Source organism: Equus asinus, chromosome 17, assembly GCF_041296235.1.
Source record: "Equus asinus isolate D_3611 breed Donkey chromosome 17, EquAss-T2T_v2, whole genome shotgun sequence".
Taxonomy (NCBI): domain Eukaryota; kingdom Metazoa; phylum Chordata; class Mammalia; order Perissodactyla; family Equidae; genus Equus; species Equus asinus.
Window position 1 is genome coordinate 12,528,176 of NC_091806.1, and position 22,101 is coordinate 12,550,276.

The 22,101-nt window shown below is 40.2% G+C and overlaps 1 protein-coding gene across 1 annotated transcript in view; it reads right to left on the reverse strand.

Annotated features, from left to right (window-relative positions):
• The window catches only part of NUP160 (nucleoporin 160), a 45,595-nt gene that overhangs the window by 19,535 nt on the left and 3,959 nt on the right, over positions 1 to 22,101 (reverse strand). The window contains exons 3-19 of the mRNA XM_014861370.3: positions 19,886 to 20,096; positions 19,353 to 19,575; positions 17,947 to 18,025; positions 17,325 to 17,439; positions 16,681 to 16,839; positions 11,218 to 11,295; positions 10,867 to 10,964; positions 9,501 to 9,585; positions 7,885 to 7,953; positions 5,777 to 5,860; positions 5,319 to 5,489; positions 4,463 to 4,562; positions 4,028 to 4,193; positions 3,440 to 3,567; positions 3,189 to 3,349; positions 1,126 to 1,259; positions 410 to 480 (exon numbers count right to left, since the gene is read on the reverse strand). Coding sequence (XP_014716856.2) covers positions 410 to 480; positions 1,126 to 1,259; positions 3,189 to 3,349; positions 3,440 to 3,567; positions 4,028 to 4,193; positions 4,463 to 4,562; positions 5,319 to 5,489; positions 5,777 to 5,860; positions 7,885 to 7,953; positions 9,501 to 9,585; positions 10,867 to 10,964; positions 11,218 to 11,295; positions 16,681 to 16,839; positions 17,325 to 17,439; positions 17,947 to 18,025; positions 19,353 to 19,575; positions 19,886 to 20,096 — 2,132 coding nt within the window. The remainder of the gene's footprint in view (positions 1 to 409; positions 481 to 1,125; positions 1,260 to 3,188; positions 3,350 to 3,439; positions 3,568 to 4,027; positions 4,194 to 4,462; positions 4,563 to 5,318; positions 5,490 to 5,776; positions 5,861 to 7,884; positions 7,954 to 9,500; positions 9,586 to 10,866; positions 10,965 to 11,217; positions 11,296 to 16,680; positions 16,840 to 17,324; positions 17,440 to 17,946; positions 18,026 to 19,352; positions 19,576 to 19,885; positions 20,097 to 22,101) is intronic.

Consider the following 22,101-nt stretch of genomic DNA (forward strand, 5'->3'; position numbering starts at 1 on the left):
CTGATCTCACTACGGCTAAGTGTCTTCCCTGGAAAGTATTCACAATAAATACAGTTCCAAGACTCCAAACTTTATACCAAAACAACACAAAATAAATTCTCCAGAATGGTTCTCAAGCATGAGTGGGCTCCTTTTGAGTATTTGTTGATTAAGACAAGATCATAAAAGCTACCTTGAACTTAGTAAATTTTAAAAATGATTTTGCTGAGCTCATCACTGCAGCATCAATACATAATGGGCAAGCAGCTATGCAGACTTCTCGTCATGACCAGAGGTCTCAGGCCACAGCTTGTTGACCCTCTCAAACTGAAAGCAGGGCCTAGCCAACCTTTCCACAGCAAAGGTGGCAAAAGACCACATTAACGAACGCCAAATGTAAAACCAAATGCATACGCAGTCCAGTCCTTACCAAACTTATTTGCCATTAAAGCACCGGAGTCAGTTAGTTCCAATACCGACAAGTGTTGGAGATTAGATTCCCTGTGAAAAAAGAGAAAAAGACAGCTTAATAAAGTCGTCTCCGCAGACACGACTTCAACAAGTTATCCTGTCAATAACACTGTCAATTTAATCAAGGCATTGCATATAGAAGCTCCACCGAAAACACACGAAAAACCCTGGAAAACATGTCATGGTTTAGATTGTGGCCCACCATATCACCCAGTCAGCTTTCAACGAGAAGCCAGAGCAGAGACATCTTAGACCCCCATGCCACGAAGTCTTACCTTGCCAGAACAGAGGATGGTTTATCTCATTGAAAATGTGAATCCTAAGTATTGGATTTTCTTTCTTCTTTTGGTTATAAAGAGCTCAGCCTACCTTTAATAACAAGTACATTTCTGTGTGTGGTCTAACTTTCCCTGTGACCTCATCTTATTATTTTGCCTTCAACAGGATTTATCTTTACATTATACACATACCTATACAATAATAAAATATATTTATTATTTTCATTCTTGTAAGTTGTTTTCAACCTTTAGAAAATGAAACATCTAAAAGCTTTCTGAATTTTAAAGGGAAATCATGCTATAGCATCATGTTTATAAATTTTTTCTCTTTAAGACAATGAAAAAAATAACTAAACTCACAAGTTATTTGAAAAATAATTAGAATAATGAAACTCACAGCGTGTCAATTGGAACATCAGTTGCCAAGCACTGACTTCCCCACTTAATGAGGTAATAAGATAAGAGCAGGGGAGCTGTTCGATGTAGTAGGTCTTGCTGAGCTTGAAAGAGCTGACCAGCTCCCAAAATCACCTATTCATGACGGGTGGGTGGATGAGACAGTAAATAGCAATTAGTAATGATAACTCAAGGTTCAGGGGGAGGTAAAAAAAAAAAAAAAAAAGCACAGTTACAGAGGGAATATAAAAAAGCAACATACATACATTAAAAAAAGCAGCACACCTATTAAACTGTGAGGTAGCAGGTGGCAAAAATATCTACCCAAACATTTAATAGTATGAAAATAATCAAAGACAGCTCACTAAGTCATGGGAGCTGACAGTGAAAAAGAAAGCAACAAAAAGCTCAACTTTCATCAAATCTATGGGTTCAGAATTCAGCAAGAAGTATAGGGAAATCAAAGTCTTTTCTTTCTCTTTATTTTGGTGAGGAAGACTGGTCCTGAGCTAACGTCTTTGCCAATCTTTCAATCTTTCCTCTATTTTGTATGTGGGATGCCGCCACAGCATGGCTTGATGTGGTGTAGTGGTATAGGTACCCCCTGGGATCCGAACCTGCAAACCTGGGCTGCTGAAGTGGAGCACACTGAAGTTAACCACTACACCACAGGGCCAGCCCCTCAAAGTCTTTTCTCATGCTTCTGGTCTTGGGTAAAAATGGGTATGACCATTAGAGGAAAACTTGGCAACCTTACCAAAAGCCTTAAAAGGTATACAGAAAGTTACAGCTATGAGGAAAAAACTGGCAACAACCTGGATGGCCACAAATGGGACTGGTTAAGTTAAAACTGTAGCAGGTAACTATTAAAAATAATGTCATAGAATACTTAATAACGTGAAAATGCTGATGAAATCTACTGTAAGAATAAAAATAATCAGATTAGAAAAAACAGTATGAAGCATATCCTAATTTTATAAATAAAATGAAAAAAATATTTGCATAGGAAAAAAGGTGTACACCAAAATGTGAATAGTGGTTATCACTGGGTAGAAGATGACACAGATGAATTTTAATTTTCTTCGTTTACAGACAAAGGCTTACATATAAATGTTCTACAATGAATATCTATTACTTCCGTTTTTATAAAACTACATTGGTTATGATTAAACAAAACAAAAAATCCTGAAGAAATGAAAGAATCTACAAAGATTGAAAAGAACTTAGTAAGGGCTGCCCTGAGTGACAGACTCTCAGGAAAGGTTCCTGTTCCTCCTTGGGGCTCCCAAACAAATCATCTTCCTAAATGTTTTTCCTTATTTTTACCTGAAATTCTACCATTAGTAATGTATTTATAAATTCTGATTTAAAAAATATAAATACCTCTGGGAGCCCCAAAGGCCTTTCAGTTTTTTATACATTAACACGAATTAACTTAACTGGATCGCTTCCTTCTCAGGCTTGGAGGGGATTACCAACTGAGAGATACACGGGACTTCTGCCCATGGGCAGAAAGATAACACGAGAACATGGAACATTCAGTAGGGTGGGAGACAAGGACTGCAGGATGTCTGCAGCCTTCTAAGAAGAAGAACAGGATGTAAAAGGAAGCACAGAATGGAGTTGGGAGGACCCCAAAGACAACCTCTGCAATCTCAAAACTGTGCTTAGGGTAAACCCTGTACTGCAGAGAGAGAGAAGTTCTCTTTCTTCTTCTTCCTCTCTCCTCCACACTAAATGGTTCCCTGCTATCATACGCAAAGTAGTACTAACAATACTCAATTCTGGGAGGCCAACTTGGGACATCTTCCCACCACTATACATATGAAGATTCATAGTATAACAATCTGCTTCATGTATGTTCTTAATCCGTACTTTTAGATTGTGATGTTTACTCATTCTTAATTCAACATGCATTTACACAGCACCCACACGGGCCAAGCACGGGGACAGAGCAGTGAACAAGGACAAGCCTCTGCACGCGCGGGGCTGGCCTTCAGCTCTGTGCCTGTAGATCTAGATCAGGTTTTAGATTCTACAAGTTTCCCCTCAAGTAGTACGTACTGCGTCTCCTAGTCTCATTAACAGCTGCTGTAAGATCAGAAGGTCTCGGCAGATGAGGAAGCGAGTACTGGCAATTTTACACACAGCTCTGCACACAATAGACCCTGCTGTGCTACTACCGTAGAGCTGGGAAAGATTCATCCGGATATTCAAAGGCTGAGCTGTAATTAAAAAACAAAGAGAGAAAGAGGAGTTAAATGTATTATTGTTTCTCTAAATCAAAGAGTCACATGTGTGGTTTTGTCACTTACCTGGATTGAATCCCTTTTCCATTTCCACTTCTGTTTCATAATCCATTTCCCGTATAAGAAGTCCAATGGCGTGGATTGGGTTCCTAATCTCTTGCAGTTTACTACAAATATCCTCCATCACATTTTCTCTATAAGGACAATTAGAAAACTCCCATTACCACCGAGAATACATAAGACAGACTCTATATGTCCTGTAAGCTAAATGCTCTAAGAAATGGGAAAACCAGCCACATAATAAAGGAGTGGAGATCATCACTGTGGCATATAAGATACTTTTACTCCACGTAGCAAATTTTCCCTCATTTTTTCAGAAATGACAGGCAAAATGAATGTAAGAAAAATACTTTTATGTTTTAGAGTTTACAGCAATTAATAGTTAATAGCTAGACCATAATTTAAGAGTCTGTTTCCAGACCTGAATTCATGTGTTAGATTTTCTGTTTAGCTGAAACACTTACTTAGAATCAAGGCAACTCACTTTAAGCCACTACTTTGTACATACTTGAATGTACATTAAAAACCTGACTTTGGCACTAAAAATGACTAAATTTCCATTAGGAAATGCACTTTACCCTAAATTCTCCTTACACATCAATAGTGATCAAATCTTCCAGAATCTGTTCTGCAGTCTTTTCTGGAGACTGGAGGTTGTAACAACTCATTTCCATCATTACTGACATATCCATAGTGACTGACTCTCCAATCAGCCGAAGGCATTTTATAAGACATATGACATCTCGAGCAACATCCACATCTATGAATAAGAGAAAGTTAACATTCACGTCTCAAGCCAATGAAGAATGACTAACACCATACTAAAATAAAATATTAATAATTAAATGCCAAGGATCTATCTGAGGTCTTGGAGATGCTTAGGCATCTTCAGTTTTCCTTAAAATATCTATAATGTGGTAAATTGACCAGGAAAGGTCACAGTGGCAAGGTTTTTTTCGCATCTGTTGAAACAAAGCATAGGGTTCAAGTAGGAAGGGGCTTAAATATGAACATAACAATTACAATTACCATCAGATATGGTTGTCTCATCCTCTGTCAAAAGGTTCTCATCAGGCAGGAGATACAAATGATCCACTAAGGAGGAAGGCACAAGGAAAGACAGGTACCCCTGGAAATACAAATCTTCCAGTTACATTTTTTTTGGTGAATGTTTAAAGGTATAAAATAATTGAGACCTGATTCTTATCATGAAGAAACACCAGACAATTCCAAATTGAGGGCCATTCTACAAAAAAACAGGTATAGTCTTTGAAAAATGTCAGTGTTATAAAAGACAAAGAAAGGTAACAACAGTTCAAGATTAAGCTAAGGAAACATGACAACGAAATACATGCAAGATCTTGAATTGGATCCTGGGTCAGGAACAGAAATTCTGCATATAATTGGTAAAATCTGAATATTAACTGTATAACACTGTAACAATTTCAAATTGCCTGATCTTTAAATTGTGCTGTGATATACAAGAACACCCTTGTTCTTAGATACATGGTAAAATATGTAAGGAAAAAGGGGCATGATGTCTACAATTAGCTCTCAAGTGGCTCAGGAAGAAAAAAACATATTTATAGAAGGAAGGGAAGCAAATGGAACTTTACAAATGATGAATCTGTGTGAAGGGTATACAGAAGTTCTTTGTGCTATTCTTGTAACTCTTACCTGAAGTTTGAAATCATTTCAATATAAAAGGTAAACAAAATGCAAAAAAGCATACGTAATGCAGAAGACTATCTAAATACAAATGAAATTTAGAAAGAAAAAACCCTACAAAGTCCTAAAAGCTAACAATAACACACAACAGACTAACATTCTGGAAGACCCACTGAACCGCCTAAAGAAATTCTTCCGTGCGCTCCAGCTCCCTTACTTTTCTCAGCAGGCACACCATGTTTGTGTGCGGATTCAAATGCAGGGCAAGAGGATGAGAGAGCGCTTCCTGATACTGAAGACAACACGCATAGAACTTGCACCAGAATTCTTGTTGTAAATTTCGAAATTCTTCCTGGGAAAATTCATACTCTGTTACACTTCCTTGGAGCTGGCAAAGAAAAAAAAAAAACAAAACTCTTGATACCATTTGGGATCTTTCTCCCCATAAAACATAACTGTCTAACATCATTTTACTAAGCTAGAGCCAAATGACTACTCCTTACGCATTACATGCCGTAAACTATATAAATATATATCTAATTCTCTAATTAAAAGGTTTAAGCATTTTTACTCCCTACTAATAAGGTCCAGTAAACAACTGAACAATTCCTCAGTACCAATCGGCCCTATATCAAGATGGAAGAAATTATCGTTCTTTCTTTACCCAAACCTTACCTCACTTTCAACAGCTAAAGTAATTTCTTTCTTTAGTTCACTCCAGGAAAGATCTAAATTCCTCTCAGTTCCTCGACAGAAAATCTAAAATTAAAAGAGACATTTTAGAGTATTAAATAATATCCAAACTGAATGAAAAATACTCTGGTTCAGGAGGCATCGAGGCAATATACAACTATACAATAGAGACTGGATATGCCTGGAATATACATTTACTCCTGACACCGCAAATTTTCTGTAAGTGAAATCACTGCAAGTTCTATAGAACAGAATAAACTTTAGAAATTCATGAATCTGAAAGAATTATAATTGGGTACATTTGGATCACTACAAAAAACAAAAGGAAACAGAACGGCTATTGCTCAGCTGGAAGGAAGATGTAAGATGATGCTAAACACACCCATCCCGAGACGGACACAAAGGTAAGCTAAAGTGGCAATGGAGCTGGGTCACTATACTGGGAATGACTCTCCTAACGGAAAGCGTCTGATAAATGCCTTAGTGATTACTTAATGTCTCAGTGTGTAAGAGATATCATGAGAAATATTATTAGACATTTGATTACTGTTAACAAGGAAGAAGTAGTGATGAGATGAAAGAAAAAAGACCTTAGGAGAAAGTGACCATGTCATCCTAAAGTTTTATCAGAGAGAAAACAGAAAATATGCAATAGCCAGATATTCAAGAATGTACCAGAAGAAAGGTCAAGGGTCTGGAAACCATACCTGAGAGAAAGTTAAGGAACTGAGTGTATTTCGTCTGGAGAAAGAAAAGATGGAAAGATCTTAAAATATTTGAAGGGCTGCTTCATAGAAGAGATATGTTCTATGAAGTTCCAAAAGAAAGAAGCCACTGAAAGGATGGGGTTAAATTTGATCCAATACTGGGAATAACTTTTATTTTTTTATTTTTATTTATTTTTTTTAAAAGGAAGACTAGCCCTGAGCTAATATCTGCCACCAATTCTCCTCTTTTTGCTGAGGAAGACTGGCCCTGAGCTAACATCCGTGCCCATCTTCCTCTACTTTATATGTGGGACGCCTGCCACAGCATGGCTTGATAAGCAGTGCATAGGTCTGCACCTGGGATCCAAACGAGTGAACCCTGGGCCGCTAAAGTGGAACGTGCAAACTTAACCACTATGCCACCAGGCTGGCCCCTGGGAAGAACTTTTAAATGATACAGTTTGGGAACAACTCACATAAGAGCCGGTCAGAAACTTGTCACTGGAGGCTGAGACAACTAGAAACTGAAGAGTTGTCTCTCAGAGAGGCCTCAGAAGGAATTTCTGCTTTGTGTGGCAGCCAGATCAGGAGATTCTAAGGGCCTTTTCAATTCTATGAGTGACTTTTCTATTTTAAATCCATGAAACAGAGTGGCAATTTAAGGAAGCCTAAGTGACTTTAAAGTAAAGAATCCTTTTGTAAAGCATCAAACATTTCTTAAACCACATTTGACTCTGAAGCTTAGATTTTTTAGAGTTTTCCTGAACCTGAACCAAGTCAGACCTTCAATGTACTAACTAACAGAAGGGTAAAACCAGGACCATCAAAACTAGCCAAGAAAACATTTTAAATTTCTCTCAAGTACAGAGATTATATGCAGCACAGCAGTCATGCACTGTATAATGTCGTTTTGTCAATGATAGACCACATATACGACGGTGGTCCCATAAGATTAGTACCATATAGCCTAGGTGTGTAGTAGGCTATACCCTCTAGGCTTCTGTAAGTACACTCTGGGATGTTGGCATGACAAAATCGCCTAACGACTCATCTCTCAGAACATATCCCCGTCATCAAGCAGGGCATAACTGGATGGTATCTTTACAAGAGGGTAGGCAGAGGTTTCTCTTTTTACTACTGAAATGCTTCACTAATCATATAGAAAGTTCCCCCAACTCTACCTCCCAGCTGGAAGACTTTAATAGAAAAAAATGTTAAAAAAAAAATTATAATAGTATTTATAACACATGTATATGCAACTGCAAATATATGTTCAGTGTCTAGTGTATGCAAAACACAAATTAACAGTAATCATTAATTATACAAGAACAGTAATAAAATAAGAGAGAGTCTTAAATAAACATTAAATCTTTTTTTGCTGACCTGTAAAGCTTTACATAAAGCTGCATTTATGAACCGTCCTGGTGTAAACAGACTCCGTAAATACATCTCCTGTTAGAACATTAAAACAAAAATGAATTTCGTTCTAAAAAGATAAAATCTGGAAAAATCTGAAGGAAGAATTCAACACGTTAGCAGCAAAGTTGGAGCCTCTATTAGATGACGCCGGCCCCTCTGCATTTGAGCACTAACAAGCAGTAAGCGTTCCATATTCTCACACTGAATGGAAGCCTGCAGGGGCTCTGAGTCAACCAGACGCACTACACGGAAAATGGTGCGCTCCTCAGGCAGCACTTCGCTGGGTTCCACCGGAAAACACAGCTTGTCAAATGCCAATCTTAAACGGAACAGGCGAATCGAATTTCTGGCTAACATACACTGGTAAGAGAACAATTAAACTAAACTGACTTCTACACATCCACAAAGTACTCATTTTATGGCTCTCACATATAAAAGAAAAGGAGCCAAAAATAATAGGAATTATATGTAAAAACAAAAAACTGCAATAAGCTCTCACAAGTAGAGGAATGAAGTAGAGAGAATAAAATGGAAAGTCTCATATTGCCTAATTATTTTGACCAAATTTCATAAACCAGATTTGCCAGTAAGGAGCAAACCTGACTGACCTTCCTTCAAGTCTCCTTCTACTAAGGTTCTGCGGGATAATAAAATGACCAAAATGAGGGAGAAAACAAAGATTTTAATCATCAGCATATGATTTTGGCTTTTAGCGAAAGTCAAGTGCCAATAAAGTTTTGGGATTAGAAATTAGCAATATTCGCTTTCAGATACTTAAAGCAGCTTTTCCAATCCTACGAACAGTCCTTGTTTCAGACCCGAGATCCATACTCTTTTAATACATTTTAACATTAATGCATCAATTGAAAGCTTTTTCTTCCATTTATCCTGAAGATGTCCCTGAAAAACAGGGAGATCGGCCTATTCTGCTCTCCACTTCATTACCTTTTATTTTCCTCAGAGCATATACCTCTAACAGAATTTATCTGACTTCTGGTTTATCTGCGTGTACCAACACCGTTAGTACCGTGGACACCTAGCGTCTGTCCCTGCCCAGAATCTGCTTCCCCTTATCTTTCTCTCGGGAACCATTCCTTCTCTACCCATAATCAACTGACTTCACCACCCTTAGAATAGCAAGCCCCAGGTAGACAAGTTTCTCATGCTAAGCCCAGAATATTCTATTCCTTTTGATCAGTGTCTACGTCAGGAATGAGCACATGACAAGTCAGGCCATTGAGTGTCAACTCCAGGACCTGGGACAGAGGCACTCTTTCCTCTGAAGTTGCTAAGTTTACAGAATACAAGCACTCTCAGGGAGCCTGCCTGACAATAAACCCAAATCAAAATAGGAAAGCAGAATAGACAAAGGGGAGAGCAAGGCTTGAAGGCACTGTTCCAGCCCTGGCTGAAGCCAGGTAACTCTGACCTTCTCAGCCGTTCAAGCCAGTACGCTCTCCCCTTTACACTTGAATCAGTTTCACCTGCAGCTGAAAAGACTTCTGACTAACACAACTGATTCTTCTCAAACTAAGATCAGGGCAGATCATCCCCTTACATAAGACTTCAGCGGTGCTTACTCTGGGGTCTTGATCATCTCTGATAATGATCTCTTCCTCTGGCAGAGGCTGCATGAAAACTGGATTCCACTGACCGGCAATATTACTACAGAGAAAACAAAGTCCATCAGTTTACACACAAAAGAGGAACACAAACGAAGCTTACGCTGTCGGCAGTTGTCTGAGCGGGGAGGCCCCATCACTCAACCTCTGCTCAGTCAATTCTATTAAAAATGTTTGAAGAAAAAAAGACCACACACTTACTCTTGGCGGAGGCTGGTTTTACAGAAGGCTCCTAGCCATTTTAACAGGCATCTTCCTGAAATTAAAACTCTAAACACAAACCCACAAATGATAGCTAACTTTTATTCTGCATTTACTGTACGCTAGACACTGTGCTAGGTGCAGTTCTGGATATTATTCATGTGCGCCTCATGCTAACTCTTTAAAGGACGGAGTACCCTCATTTTGTACATGTGGAAAGCAAGGTTTAGGGTTTCTCACAGCCAGTAAGTTGCATAACAGGATTAAATCTCTTATCCGACCAGATTCTTTGCCTTTCTACCACTTTGCTTGAATGCCATCTATCAGGAGTACTCTCATATTTTCTGAGGTGTGGCTTAGGGGAAATCTGGGGGCAACCATCCCTAGAATTCTATTCTAGAACATAGGGTTATGAGGTACCCCCAAGTTTCAATTCATTTAGCTCTGGGGATGTCAAGCTGGGTTCCAGAGAACACTCCACAGCTGTTTTAGGGGTACACAAGTGTTTGATTCAAAATTGTTTTTCTTAATGTGTTTTGTAACTACTAAAAAATTTTAAACCAATATCACGTATATTAAAAATACTAGATACCAAATATATCTAACATTAGAGATTATCAACACATTAAATTGCTATAATTTTATACTCATAAAATCCCAGTTTCATTAGAGTTCATTATCTCCTGAAAAAAAGTGTTTACTGTTTTTAAAAAAAGTTTGAGAAGTACTGTATTTGTCTATTTCTCATCCTAAATGAGGAAACTGAGAACCCAAAGGGGCTGCAGTACCTTTCAGAAGTTGAGGGTATCAGAAATAGTCCTTGCTTGGAAGCAAAGAAAACTCCTAGATTGAAGTATTTTGCATATTTGCTATCTCTCCCAAGAACATGGTATTTTCCTTATTCCAACCCTAAAAATCCTCATTTTGTCCTAAAACCAAAAGATAAGAAATAACATAAAATGCTAACGAAGGCACTTCAGAAAATAGCTAACAACAGGCAAACCCTGGGCTGAATCCTTTAAATGCAAACTCTCAACTTTGGTTCTAAATAATAAGCTGTCTTGTCTTCTCTTAGTATAACACTGCGTGTGGTAGGTAAGGATGACAGATAAGCGGCCCGTACTGTTCAAAGTTGATGTACTTCACAACCGTTTGGTCCTCAGCATCGTGCCACAGGGCCCAGATATCCGTAGAGGTTAAGGCAAAGTCAATCAGTGTCTCCTGGGAGGAAAGGAGGGGAAAAAAAAAAGGTTAAAATAAGCAAGAAAAGGTACTGGTTTACGGCAATTTAAATTTTTATTGGTAGAAGTAAATGCATAAAAACAAAAGACAGTACCAGGTGAACTTGGCAAAACCCAAATGAAATGCTTTGCATACATCATGAAATATCCCATTTTACAAGATCCATCCCGTTACAACACAGTGGAGCGAGCCAGCACTTCTCGTGTGACAAGCAAGGGATGATCCAGCCTACCTGAGAAGTGAAGAGCGAGGAAATGTGATCTAGACTATAGCGGTTATTCTCAGTGCTCACCAGCTGGAAAATGCAGAACTGTCAAAACACAAGTAGATAATTCAGTACTTAAAATAATCAACACGCTGCTTTTCTAAACAGGAGTTATTATCACTCAGAAACCAATTTTTTAACAAGTATGGCAAAATGCACGTACCATTTACCATCTTAGCCATTTTTAAGTGTCTAGTTCAGTAGCGTTAAGTACAGTCACATTACTGTGCAACTGGATCTAGAAAATTTTTTCATCTTGCAAAACTGAAACTCTATACCTATTAAATAACTCCCCTCTGCCCTTTCTCCCAGCCCCTGGCAACCACCATTCTACTTTCTGTCTCTATGAATTTGACTACTCTAGGTGCCTCATATCAGTGGAATCTTACACTATCTGTCCTCTTGTGACTGGCTTATTTCACTCAGCATAATGTCCTCAAGGTTTATCCATATTGTAGCATGTGTCAGAATTTCCTTCTTCCTTTTTTTTGGTTTGAGTAAGATTGGCCCTGAGCTAACATCTGTGCCAATCTTCCTCCATTTTGTATGTGGATCGCCACCACAGTATGGCCGTTGCCGAGTGATGTAGGTGCATGCCTGGGAACTGAACCCAGGCTGCGGAAGCAGAACGCACTGAACTTAACCACTAGGCCATGGGGCCAGCCCCAGAATTGCCTTCCTTTTAAAGCTGATTAATATTCCATTGTAAGCATATACCACATTTTCCTCATCCATTCATCTGTGGATAGATATTTCAGGTCGCTTCCATCTTTTAGCTATTGTGATAATGCTGCTATGAACATGGGTGTAGAAATAGCTCTTTTGAGACCCTGAATTGAATTTCTCTGGGTATATACCCAGAAATGAAACTGCTGGATCATATGGTAATTTTATGTTTAAGTTTTTGAGGAACCTCCATACTGTTTTACACAGTGGCTACAGCATTCTACATTCCTGCCAGCAGTGTACAACAGTTCTACTTTCTCCACATCATTGCCAATTCTTGTTTTTTTATGGTGAGTGTTTTTTGATAGTAGCATCCTAATGGGGTGAGGTGGTATCTCATTATGGTCAAAAACTTATTTTTAAGTTTACATTTTTACCAAAGTACCAGAGATTATTTAAAACATACACACAATACAAATCAACTTAATATTTATTAAAAATAAGACCCCATAGTTCGTTTAGTATTTAGCTCCACTGCTGAAAAACTGCAAGCTCAAAAATAACATTTGATAGGGGCCGGCCCAGTGGCGCAGTGGTTAAGTTCGCACGTTCCACTTCTCGGCGGCCCGGGGTTCGCTGGTTCGGATCCCGGGTGCAGACATGGCACTGCTTGGCAGCCATGCTGTGGTAGGCGTCCCACGTATAAACTAGAGGAAGATGGGCACGGATGTTAGCTCAGAGCCAGGCTTCCTCAGCAAAAAGAGGAGGACTGGCAGTAGTTAGCTGAGGGCTAATCTTCCTCCAAAACAAAACGAAACAAAACAAAACAAACAAACAAAAATATTTGATGGATAACATTTTAAATAACTTTTTTGACAAAGAAAATTCACTATAAACTGATACAGTGATGATGATTCTATCCTTATAACATAAGCAACTGTTCAAAAGGAACTGCTAAGGAAAATAGTGAAACTGCCTTTGGAGCAAAAAATAGGAGTGTACAAAAATTGAAAAATACATGTAGTGCTCACATGCATCCTAGCTTAGAGCTATGTTTTTTTTTTTAAAGATTTTTTTATTTTTTTCCCTTTTTCTCCCCAAAGCCCCCCAGTACATAGTTGTATATTCTTCGTTGTGGGTCCTTCTAGTTGTGGTATGTGGGACGCTGCCTCAGCGTGGTTTGATGAGCAGTGCCATGTCCGTGCCCAGGATTCGAACCAACGAAACACAGGGCTGCCTGCAGTGGAGTGCGCGAACTTAACCACTCGGCCACGGGGCCAGCCCCTAGAGCTATGTTTTTTACGAGCTGCACATCTCAATCCATTAAAAGGACACAAATCCATTTAGCAGGTCCCAATCAATGTTAGAAAGAAAAAAAAAGAAACAAAGAATCAGAGTTCATCACTCATTGTAAAGGTAAATTACGTTTCATGAAAAATTTTTTTGTTATATGGTCCATCATTACATATGTGTAAACTAGTTAGTAATGCAAAACACTTCTTATTGCAGATTCTAGCCAAAAAACAAGCTAGAAAAACACTGGTCTGGTACAATGCTTCCCAAACTACTTATGGTAATGAACCAGGTTTTGTCTTTTTTAAATTTCCAATCCATTGCAAACTAATACTTTTATAAAATATAGAAACCTCAAATGTGATGTCTGTGGCAATGTCAAATCACTATGAAAGTTTCTAAATGCTTTCTCTCACTTTCTGTACCTTACTACAAACTGGTACCAAAGAATTTGTGGGCCAGGACCATTCCATGGACATACCATAGGTCCACAGGACTTCCATTTGAGATTTTTATTAGTGTCTTAGATGGAAATACAGATGGCATGCTTATAACATCAATAAGGACATGATGCTGGGAACAATTGAGTTAACACATTTAACAGAATTAGAATCCAAGGAACCACAAGAAAAACAAGAAACAAATGAAATTAATAGGCACGGATGCAAAATATTACAGAGATTTAAAAAGAACCCCAAACTTCAAATGTGCAGATCAGGGAGAAAAACACGCTGAAGAGCGGTTTTTGTCAAGAGGCAAAAAAAAGACCACAAGTTCATTATAAAGGCACAAGCGCCAAAAAAGCTTATCTGATTTTAGGCTTCACTAATAGAACCACAATGCTCAAAACAAAGGAGATAATATAGCCCTGCTCAATGTGACACCGCTCCTACATTCAATTTGGACCTAACTTTTAAGCAGTGGTTCTCAAAATGTGGTCCATAGACTTATAGGGTCCTTGAGACTGTTTCAGGGCGTCAGTGAGGTCAAAACTCTTTTCATAATACCACTACGGCATTATTTGCCCTTTATACTGTGTTGATATTTGCACTGATGATGCAAAAGCAATGATGGAAACAATTACTGGTGTCTTAACATGAATCAAGGCAGTGGTACCAAACTGAATACCCTTTTATGATAAAAACACTCAATGGGCTGGCCCCATGGCCGAATGGTTAAGTTCATGCGCTCTGCCTGGGTGGCCCAGGGTTTCACTGGTTTGGATCCTGGGTGCAGACATGGCACCGCTCATCAAGCCATGCTGAGGACCCACAACTAAAAATATACAACTACGTACCGGGGGGCTTTGGGAAGAAAAAGGAAAAATAAAATCTTTAAACAAACAAAAAAACCCAAAAAACACTCAACAAACTAGGAGTATAGAGGAAATTCCTAAACACGATAAAGGGCATTTATGAAAAATTCACACTAACATCACACTCAAGGGTGAAACACTGAGAGCTTTCTCCCTTAGATCAGGAACAAGATGTCAGGTCTCTGTAGGATCCTCCCAAGGCAATTAAGGAGGGAAAAAAAAAGAAAGAAAAGGCATCCAGATGGGAAAGGAAGCAGTAAAACTATCTTTGCTTGCAGATGAAATTATCTTCTATAGAGAAAGTTCTAAGGATTTCTATAACACCAGCAGAACTAATAAGAGCTCAGCAAGGCTGCAGGATATAAGATCAATATACAAAAATCAATTGTATTTCTATAAATCTGCAATGTGCAATCTGAAAATAAATTAAGAAAATTTCATTTACGATAGTATCAAAAGGAATAAAATACCTAGGAATAAAATAATTAAAAGAACTGTAAAACATACTCTGAAAACTATAAAACACTGAGAAAAGAAATTAAAGATCTAAATAAATGGAAAAGCATCCCAAGTTCACGGATCAAAAAATTTAATATTGCTAAGATGGCAATGCTTTCCAATGCGATCTACAGAACCATCACAACCTCTATCAGAATCTGTGAAATAATAAGAAATATATATGTTAATCTCTGCCCCTGGCTCCTGTTACTGAGCTCCTAAAACCCTTGTAATTTCCTGGGTGATGGAGGTGACAGGAGTGTCTTACAAAGAGTTCCTAAATCCCTTGGAATTTCCTGGGTGATAGAAGGCCTTTTGTTCTAATGAGGTGACTCCTGGACAGCTTCAGGATGCGGCCTGGTCACCAGAAAGATCAAGCCATGATTACAAGCTTGGAAATTCCAGCCTCAAACCCCATTCTCTGGGGAGGGGGAAGGGGCTAGAGACTGAGTTAATAATCAATCATGCCTGTGTGATGAAATCTCCATAAAAATCCCTCAAGTATGGGATTTGGAGAGCTTCTGAGTTGGTGAACACAACTGTGTGCCAAGAGGGTGGCATGCCCTGCACTTAGGACCTTTCTGACTTCACCCTACACACCTCTTCATCTGGCTGTTCATCTACATCCTTTATCATACAATAAACTGGCAAATGTAAGTGAGTGCTTCCCTGAGTTCTGTGGGCCACTCTAGCAAATTATTGAGCCCGAGGAGGGGGTCGTGAGGTGTATGAAGAGCCCAAGGAGGTACAAAGAGGATTCACATTTGCGAGTGGCCTGGCGTAGGGTGCAGGTGCATGAGCAGGGTGAGAGGGCTTCTGCACGTATGGGAGGCCTGCTGCAGGGCGGAAACTCGAGCAGGATGAGGAGGGCGTCCACAGAGCGGCAGTCTGCACTGGGCAGTAGAGCCCAAGTAGGGGAGGAGGTGTCCACTGCATGGGGTGGCCTAGTCCAGGCTGTGAGGGCCCAAATAAGGCAAGGAAGGCACTCCTATGGAGAGGCAACCCAGACTGGGGTATTGGAGCCCAACAAGAGTGAGGGCACCCAAGTGGGGCAGCACCAGCATGGGGAATCAGAGCTCCAGCAGAGAGACGAGGACAAACCCTACCTCACTGGAATGTTATTAGGATTAAACTGATAATATGTGTAGCACGTGAGCCCAGAGCAAGCACAGTTCAAGTGTCTGCTGTTAGTGTAGTAATGGGCCTGGCACGACGTCAAACACGTAATACTCAACAAACGGCTGTTTACTGTAAGATTATACCACTGTACTACAACCTAAATACCTCATCTACATACAACAGCTAGTGTTTGGATGATGAGCAAAATTATTTCTAAAAATTAACTTCCCTTCAACCACTTAACAACACCTACATCCCTTTTATAACTCCACTTTTTCACCCAGACTTCCAAATTTGCTCTTGCTTAATTCTAGTTAATTTATCCTTTCGCATTCCTCTAAACTCTCTAATGCCTTTCATCCTGATGACCTTCAAGATCTTTTAACTTACATATTAGCACGAAGTCCACCATCTCCACGAACATAACACATGAAACATCTAAGTTGGCGTGAAGAGCTTAAATACTCAGTGAGCCTACAGCTGCTTCCCCACATTGGTACATAGGGAATAACCCGACATGTGTCTTATCTGCTTCATACCTGGCTTCGTTTTGGCGCATGCATGTACACCCCTAGGTAGAGTCCCATGGAAGGGGAATAAGCAAGTCGTAACTTGTGTCCAGTCCCAGCAGTGAGCCGGAGGTCTTTATTCACAGGGACGTACTCCAAAATGTCAGCCACCATCAGGCACATCTGGTCCTGCCCAAGATAAGTTAATTAGTAGTATCAAAGAATATTCAGGTTACAAAAACAACCCTCTTCCCCTTTTAAAGGATGCACATCCATTCTCTCTAGCACTCTCTAGCTCATCCACTGAGGGACCCTACAGATTTTTTTAAGGGCTGAGATGAAAATATCTCTTCAATCATCAACTTTTTTGTGCATCTTAAAAACTACTTTACCAACTTGCATTTTAAAAACACATTTGTCCCTCTTAAGAGAATATTCTACTGTTTCAGCTCTTCTGTAGGATTCATAATTTTCAAAATAAAAAGACAAAAAAAAGTTAGGAGGAAAATGTCTAAAAAATAAAGCCAAATGAAACTGTCTAAATCTGGCAATGGCCCATAATTTCCAAACTAAGCAATCTGAAAATCTTTATGAGAAGCAGCAACATTTACTTCATTTCTCTTACAATTTACAATCCTATTTTAACTTCTAGTAACTATAAATATAGCACTTACCTTATAAGACCACATTCGTAGTTTATGGTCCTGGCACAGAGCAAAGATGAAGGCGTCGTGCTCAACACAATGAACAGCAAGACTGAGGGGACGATCTGAAGGCCCCTGATCACCTCTAAAAACACAAGGCCAAGTCTTAGAGTTTTACTCTTACAAATCACCTGATCATTAGAATTTGCAATTAAAGAGATAAAATAAAATTACAAATGTACACTCAATCAACAGAAGGAGCAACAGTTTATATGCTGGTATAAGATAATTACATTTTCTATTTGATTTATAACCAATTACTATAAAGGCTCTACATAACAACGGAATACTGTTCTAACCATCAAAAGCTTTCTACTTCTAATATTACACAAAATTGGATTTGGCAAGTCAGAGCAGAGCACCCAAGTGGATACTGTGAGAACATATACAGTAAGCCACTTTCTGCTGTCAGTGTCCAATCCCAAATGAAGTGGGCTCTGGAGTGTGGCTCTCCTCAGACGGAATGTGACGTTGGACAGACTCCCTTCCAGTAGAGTGCTTTGGAGAAAGACTAGAAACACTAATAGGTGCTGAGCAGTGCAGAAGAATTAAACTCTTGGGGCCTTTGATTTACCTGCCAGACACCACTCACCTGATAGCTGTCGGCATCCAGCCTATAAGCAATCGCTGCATTACTGAACTCTGCTTCAGTTCCACAACTGACACCATCCCTACAAAGTGGAAAACAGACCAACGGTATCCAAGGCACCTCTTGAGGATACTCAGTGAAACCCAAAGGCAAGAAGGATGCGACATGAACAAGGTCTCTGTGACAGGTGACAGGCTTCTACATTTCTCTACTAAGCAAGTTTTAGGGTGTACCTTTGCACATATATCACACCTGAAATACTGTGAATCATTATTTGAGATATCAATAAAACTAACACTAACATATTCCTAGGGAAAATTTTTGCCATTTTACAAACAGTAATGCGTATCACTGCTCAGAAGAATCACTTCATTCTTTCCAAAAGAATCACTGGGTACCTTTTCATGTGCCAGGCGCAGTTCTAGGTGCTGGAGCTACAGCAGTAAACAAACAAAGCAAAAATCCCTGTCCTCATGGCACTTATATTCCATTGAGAGGAGAGGAAAAGCAGACAGTTAACAAATTAAGCAGAACGGTTAATAAGCGGAGAAAAATAAGACACGGAAAGGGTATATACTGAATGCTGGGGGGAGGGAGGGTGTGCAATTTTGAAAAGGGTGGTCAGGGAAGGCCCCACTGAGGGGACACTGAGTAAAGACCTAAAGGAGTCAAGGGAATGAGCAAAGCTGATAGCAAGGGAAAGACTATGCCAGGCAGAAGCCTGAGGTAGCAGTGTGCCTGGTATGTTCAAGGAATTCCAAGAGGCATGCGGCTGGTGCAGAGAAGGTGAGAGGGAAAGAATGAGAAGCTGAGGTTAGGAAGGCAGGAGGGGGTCACCGTAAGCCACTGGAAGGACTTGGGTTTATTTAGAGCAAGTTGAAGAACAGCCCTCATGTGAGGGCTTTGAGCAGCGGAGTGACATGACTCATTGTGGGTTTTAAAAGTACCATCTGCCCAAGAAGTTTCTGTGGAGGGGTAAGGACAGATCTAGGGAGCTATTTGGGAAGCATATGCAATGACCTAGGCAAGAGGCAGTGGTGACTTGCAGCAGGCTATCAGCAGCAAACTTCCTTGTTTCAGTTAGTTTATTTTAGTTATAGTACCTCAACCAGAAGGTAGCCAACTAGTCAACTCTTCTCTACTACAGGCCTTAGGATAGCTGTCTTAAAGTTATCTTATCTCCCATATTCCAGTCAGCTTTACAGTTCCTCATCCACTCTATAAAATCCTGCCTTCTTGGGAAAAAACAGTAAAGCCGTAGGGACTCTTAAGGCAAGCAATAATGAATGACCACTTCAGGGATGTTATAGAAGCAAGTCCTGCATCGGATGACGGGTCTGGTTCTAAGGTCTGTTTTAACGCCAACACTCCTTGTTTCAAGTTAAATCACACCCAGTTCCCATTCTTACCAGGTACGTCGTAAGGAGGTAGTTTAAGAACAAAGATTCCTCCCGAAGCAGATGGCAGAGCAAACAGGGCCTCCCCATCATGGCTAAGCCAGGCTGCTGAGCTGGTAGAATTCGGGGAGAGTCCAGGTACTGCTGGAATTAACTGATAGTTGCAAGGATCCCTGAAATCAACTTTTCCAACATCAGTGAATATTGATTGCATCTGACTTTCAACTACCAACTCCTGTGGAGTAATTAAAAAGAAAAATCTGTAAGTGAAAATAAGCTGAATTCTGCTCAGTTCCTCTCAATTGCTACAAAAGTTTTTAAAGTAAAAAATGGTCAAGCTTAAAAAGAAAGCTGTTCTTTTTAATGAAAACTATTTCAACTTAAAATGTGTCTGACCATTTTAAATAGTAACTATCAAGGTATGCTCTTGAAGGCTAACAAGGAATCCAAATTTCCTTCAGTTCCAAAGGATGTTGCTCCAGCACTAAATGTGTGACAGCCAGAGCCGTTTGGGGAATAAAAGATATTACACTTAACCAACTTACACTCCTATACATCCGGGAAGGGTGTGGTAAGAGTAGCCTGTGCACTGTGTGATTGGTTAGTATCAAGATTATCACGTGATTCTGAGTCTCAGAGACATGAACCCCTCCGGGTAAGAGGCTGCAATTTTGGAATTTGAGGCGAACTGCATTATTCAACAGGTTTAGGTCCAATGACTCTTCCACCAGCTCCAATGTATCTCCGGAGGTCTTCCTACAAAAAGAGAGACGTTTGTTTAAAAAGTTTATGCTTTTCTTTCTAATTGACCATTGCACTGAAATATACGGGAATAATTTCCCAGCGAACGCTCCCAAATTGAAAATTTTGGATAAACAAATTCAGAGCAACTTTTACAATCCAAACCAGCAAATTTTGTAGATTTTCAAAACACAGCATAAATTTCACATCTTACTATACAAGTCTCTGTTAAATGGAGGCATTTCCAAACTTGATAGTCCATTTATTTAGAACGATATTCAATGCAATTAAACTCTACTTTTAATGAAAATTCACACCACATACCTCCATTACTTGTAGAACGTGGCCTCCACATATATTACTACAGCCTCAAACTAAGGGTGACCTTAATAAATAAATGTGGGTATTTCCACTTCTCTTACTTCTTCCTGCTAAGATGCAAGGCAGACTCTTCTTCAGATGCAACTCTGCCGTGTGGTAGTTTTGGAACCATTTAGAAAGCACCACACTGGGAATGCCCTAACTTCCCATCACCTCATCTACCTTATTACCCACATCCTTCCAGAAAGAGCAAGTCTCCTCCCAGCAGTTAAAGGCCAATCTCTGACTTTCTCAAATATATTCCTCCCACACGTCTCTCCTTCTTCCAGAGCCTTCCATCGACATTCAAATATGCTCTTCCCTGGCCTCTCCCTTTCCATCACCCCATTCCAGCCTCCCATCCAGCTATCACATTTTCTTCATTCCCCTCCAGAGCCAGGCTTTCTCTATTTCCTCACCTCCCTCATCTTACCTAGGCCATCATACCAATTCCAACGGACTCTCCAGTCCTTTCTTACTTGATCTCTTAGCAGCATTCCACAGACTTCACCGTCTGTCCTTAAAACTCTCTTCTCTTGACTTCTCTGACACTATTCTCTCCGGGTTTTAGTTCCAGATCTCTGGGCATTCCCTCTCCTTCTCCTTGACCTGACCCCTGCATACTAGATATCCTCAAACCGTGATCCTGGGCCTTCCTCTCTGCTCACTGCACACATTCTCCCAAAGCACATCTTATCCACTCCCACGGCTGTTAAGCACCATTTGAGCTCTGAGGCTTCCCCAGAGCTACTCCGCTTCTGGTAACTCATGGTACGTCATCAGTACAATTTTCTGGATCAACCTCATCTCTGAACAATTGCTTAACCTTCCTACCTTATGGCTGAAGTTGAGTCCTGGATCTTCCCTGTGGACATTATCCCCCAGCGCCCTCTCTAATGGCGGCAGCTCTCTCTAGCATGCTACCTTGCAGTGGGGCCTCAGGGTAAGGCACAGATGTCCTGCTGGCTCCCAGCACCACTCCAGGCCACTGTTCCGTCCCTGCCAAAACCACTCAGCTCTGAAGCTCATGCCATCAGATACCACCTGCTACTCCTGCTCATCACAGTTATCTACAGCTAGCTCTCACTCCTTGAAGACTTTAGCTCCTGGCTCACTATCACTCTCTCTGACACTTCTCCTGCCACAATTCTGAATGATTTGAATATCCATGTTTTTTTCTAATACCGCACTTTTGCGGTTTCTTTAATTCCTCTTCTCTAGTGGTTGCCCTTGACTGCACACAATTAGACTGTCATATTTCCTCTACGCTCCTCCATTGCCGTCCTGCTACCATTGGATTTCTCTGCTTCCCTTATAGGATTGCTCCTCGACAGCTCTATATGCACAATTCCTCTCTTCTCTTTTTTTAAGATTTTCTTTTTTCTTTTTCCTTCTTCTCCCCAAAGCCCCCCAGTACATAGCTGTGTATTTTAATTGTGGGTCCTTCTGGTTGTGCTATGTGGGATGCCGTCTCAGCGTGGCCTTATGAGCGGTGCCATGTCTGCGCCCAGGATCCGAAGCAGAGCACATGAACCTAACCACTCGGCCATGGGCCCGGCCCCTCATCTTCTCTTTTGAACCCACTCCACTTGGGCTTTTGCACCACTATTGGAGCAGTTCCTGACGAGGTCACCAAGGACCTACACAATGCAGAGGTCAA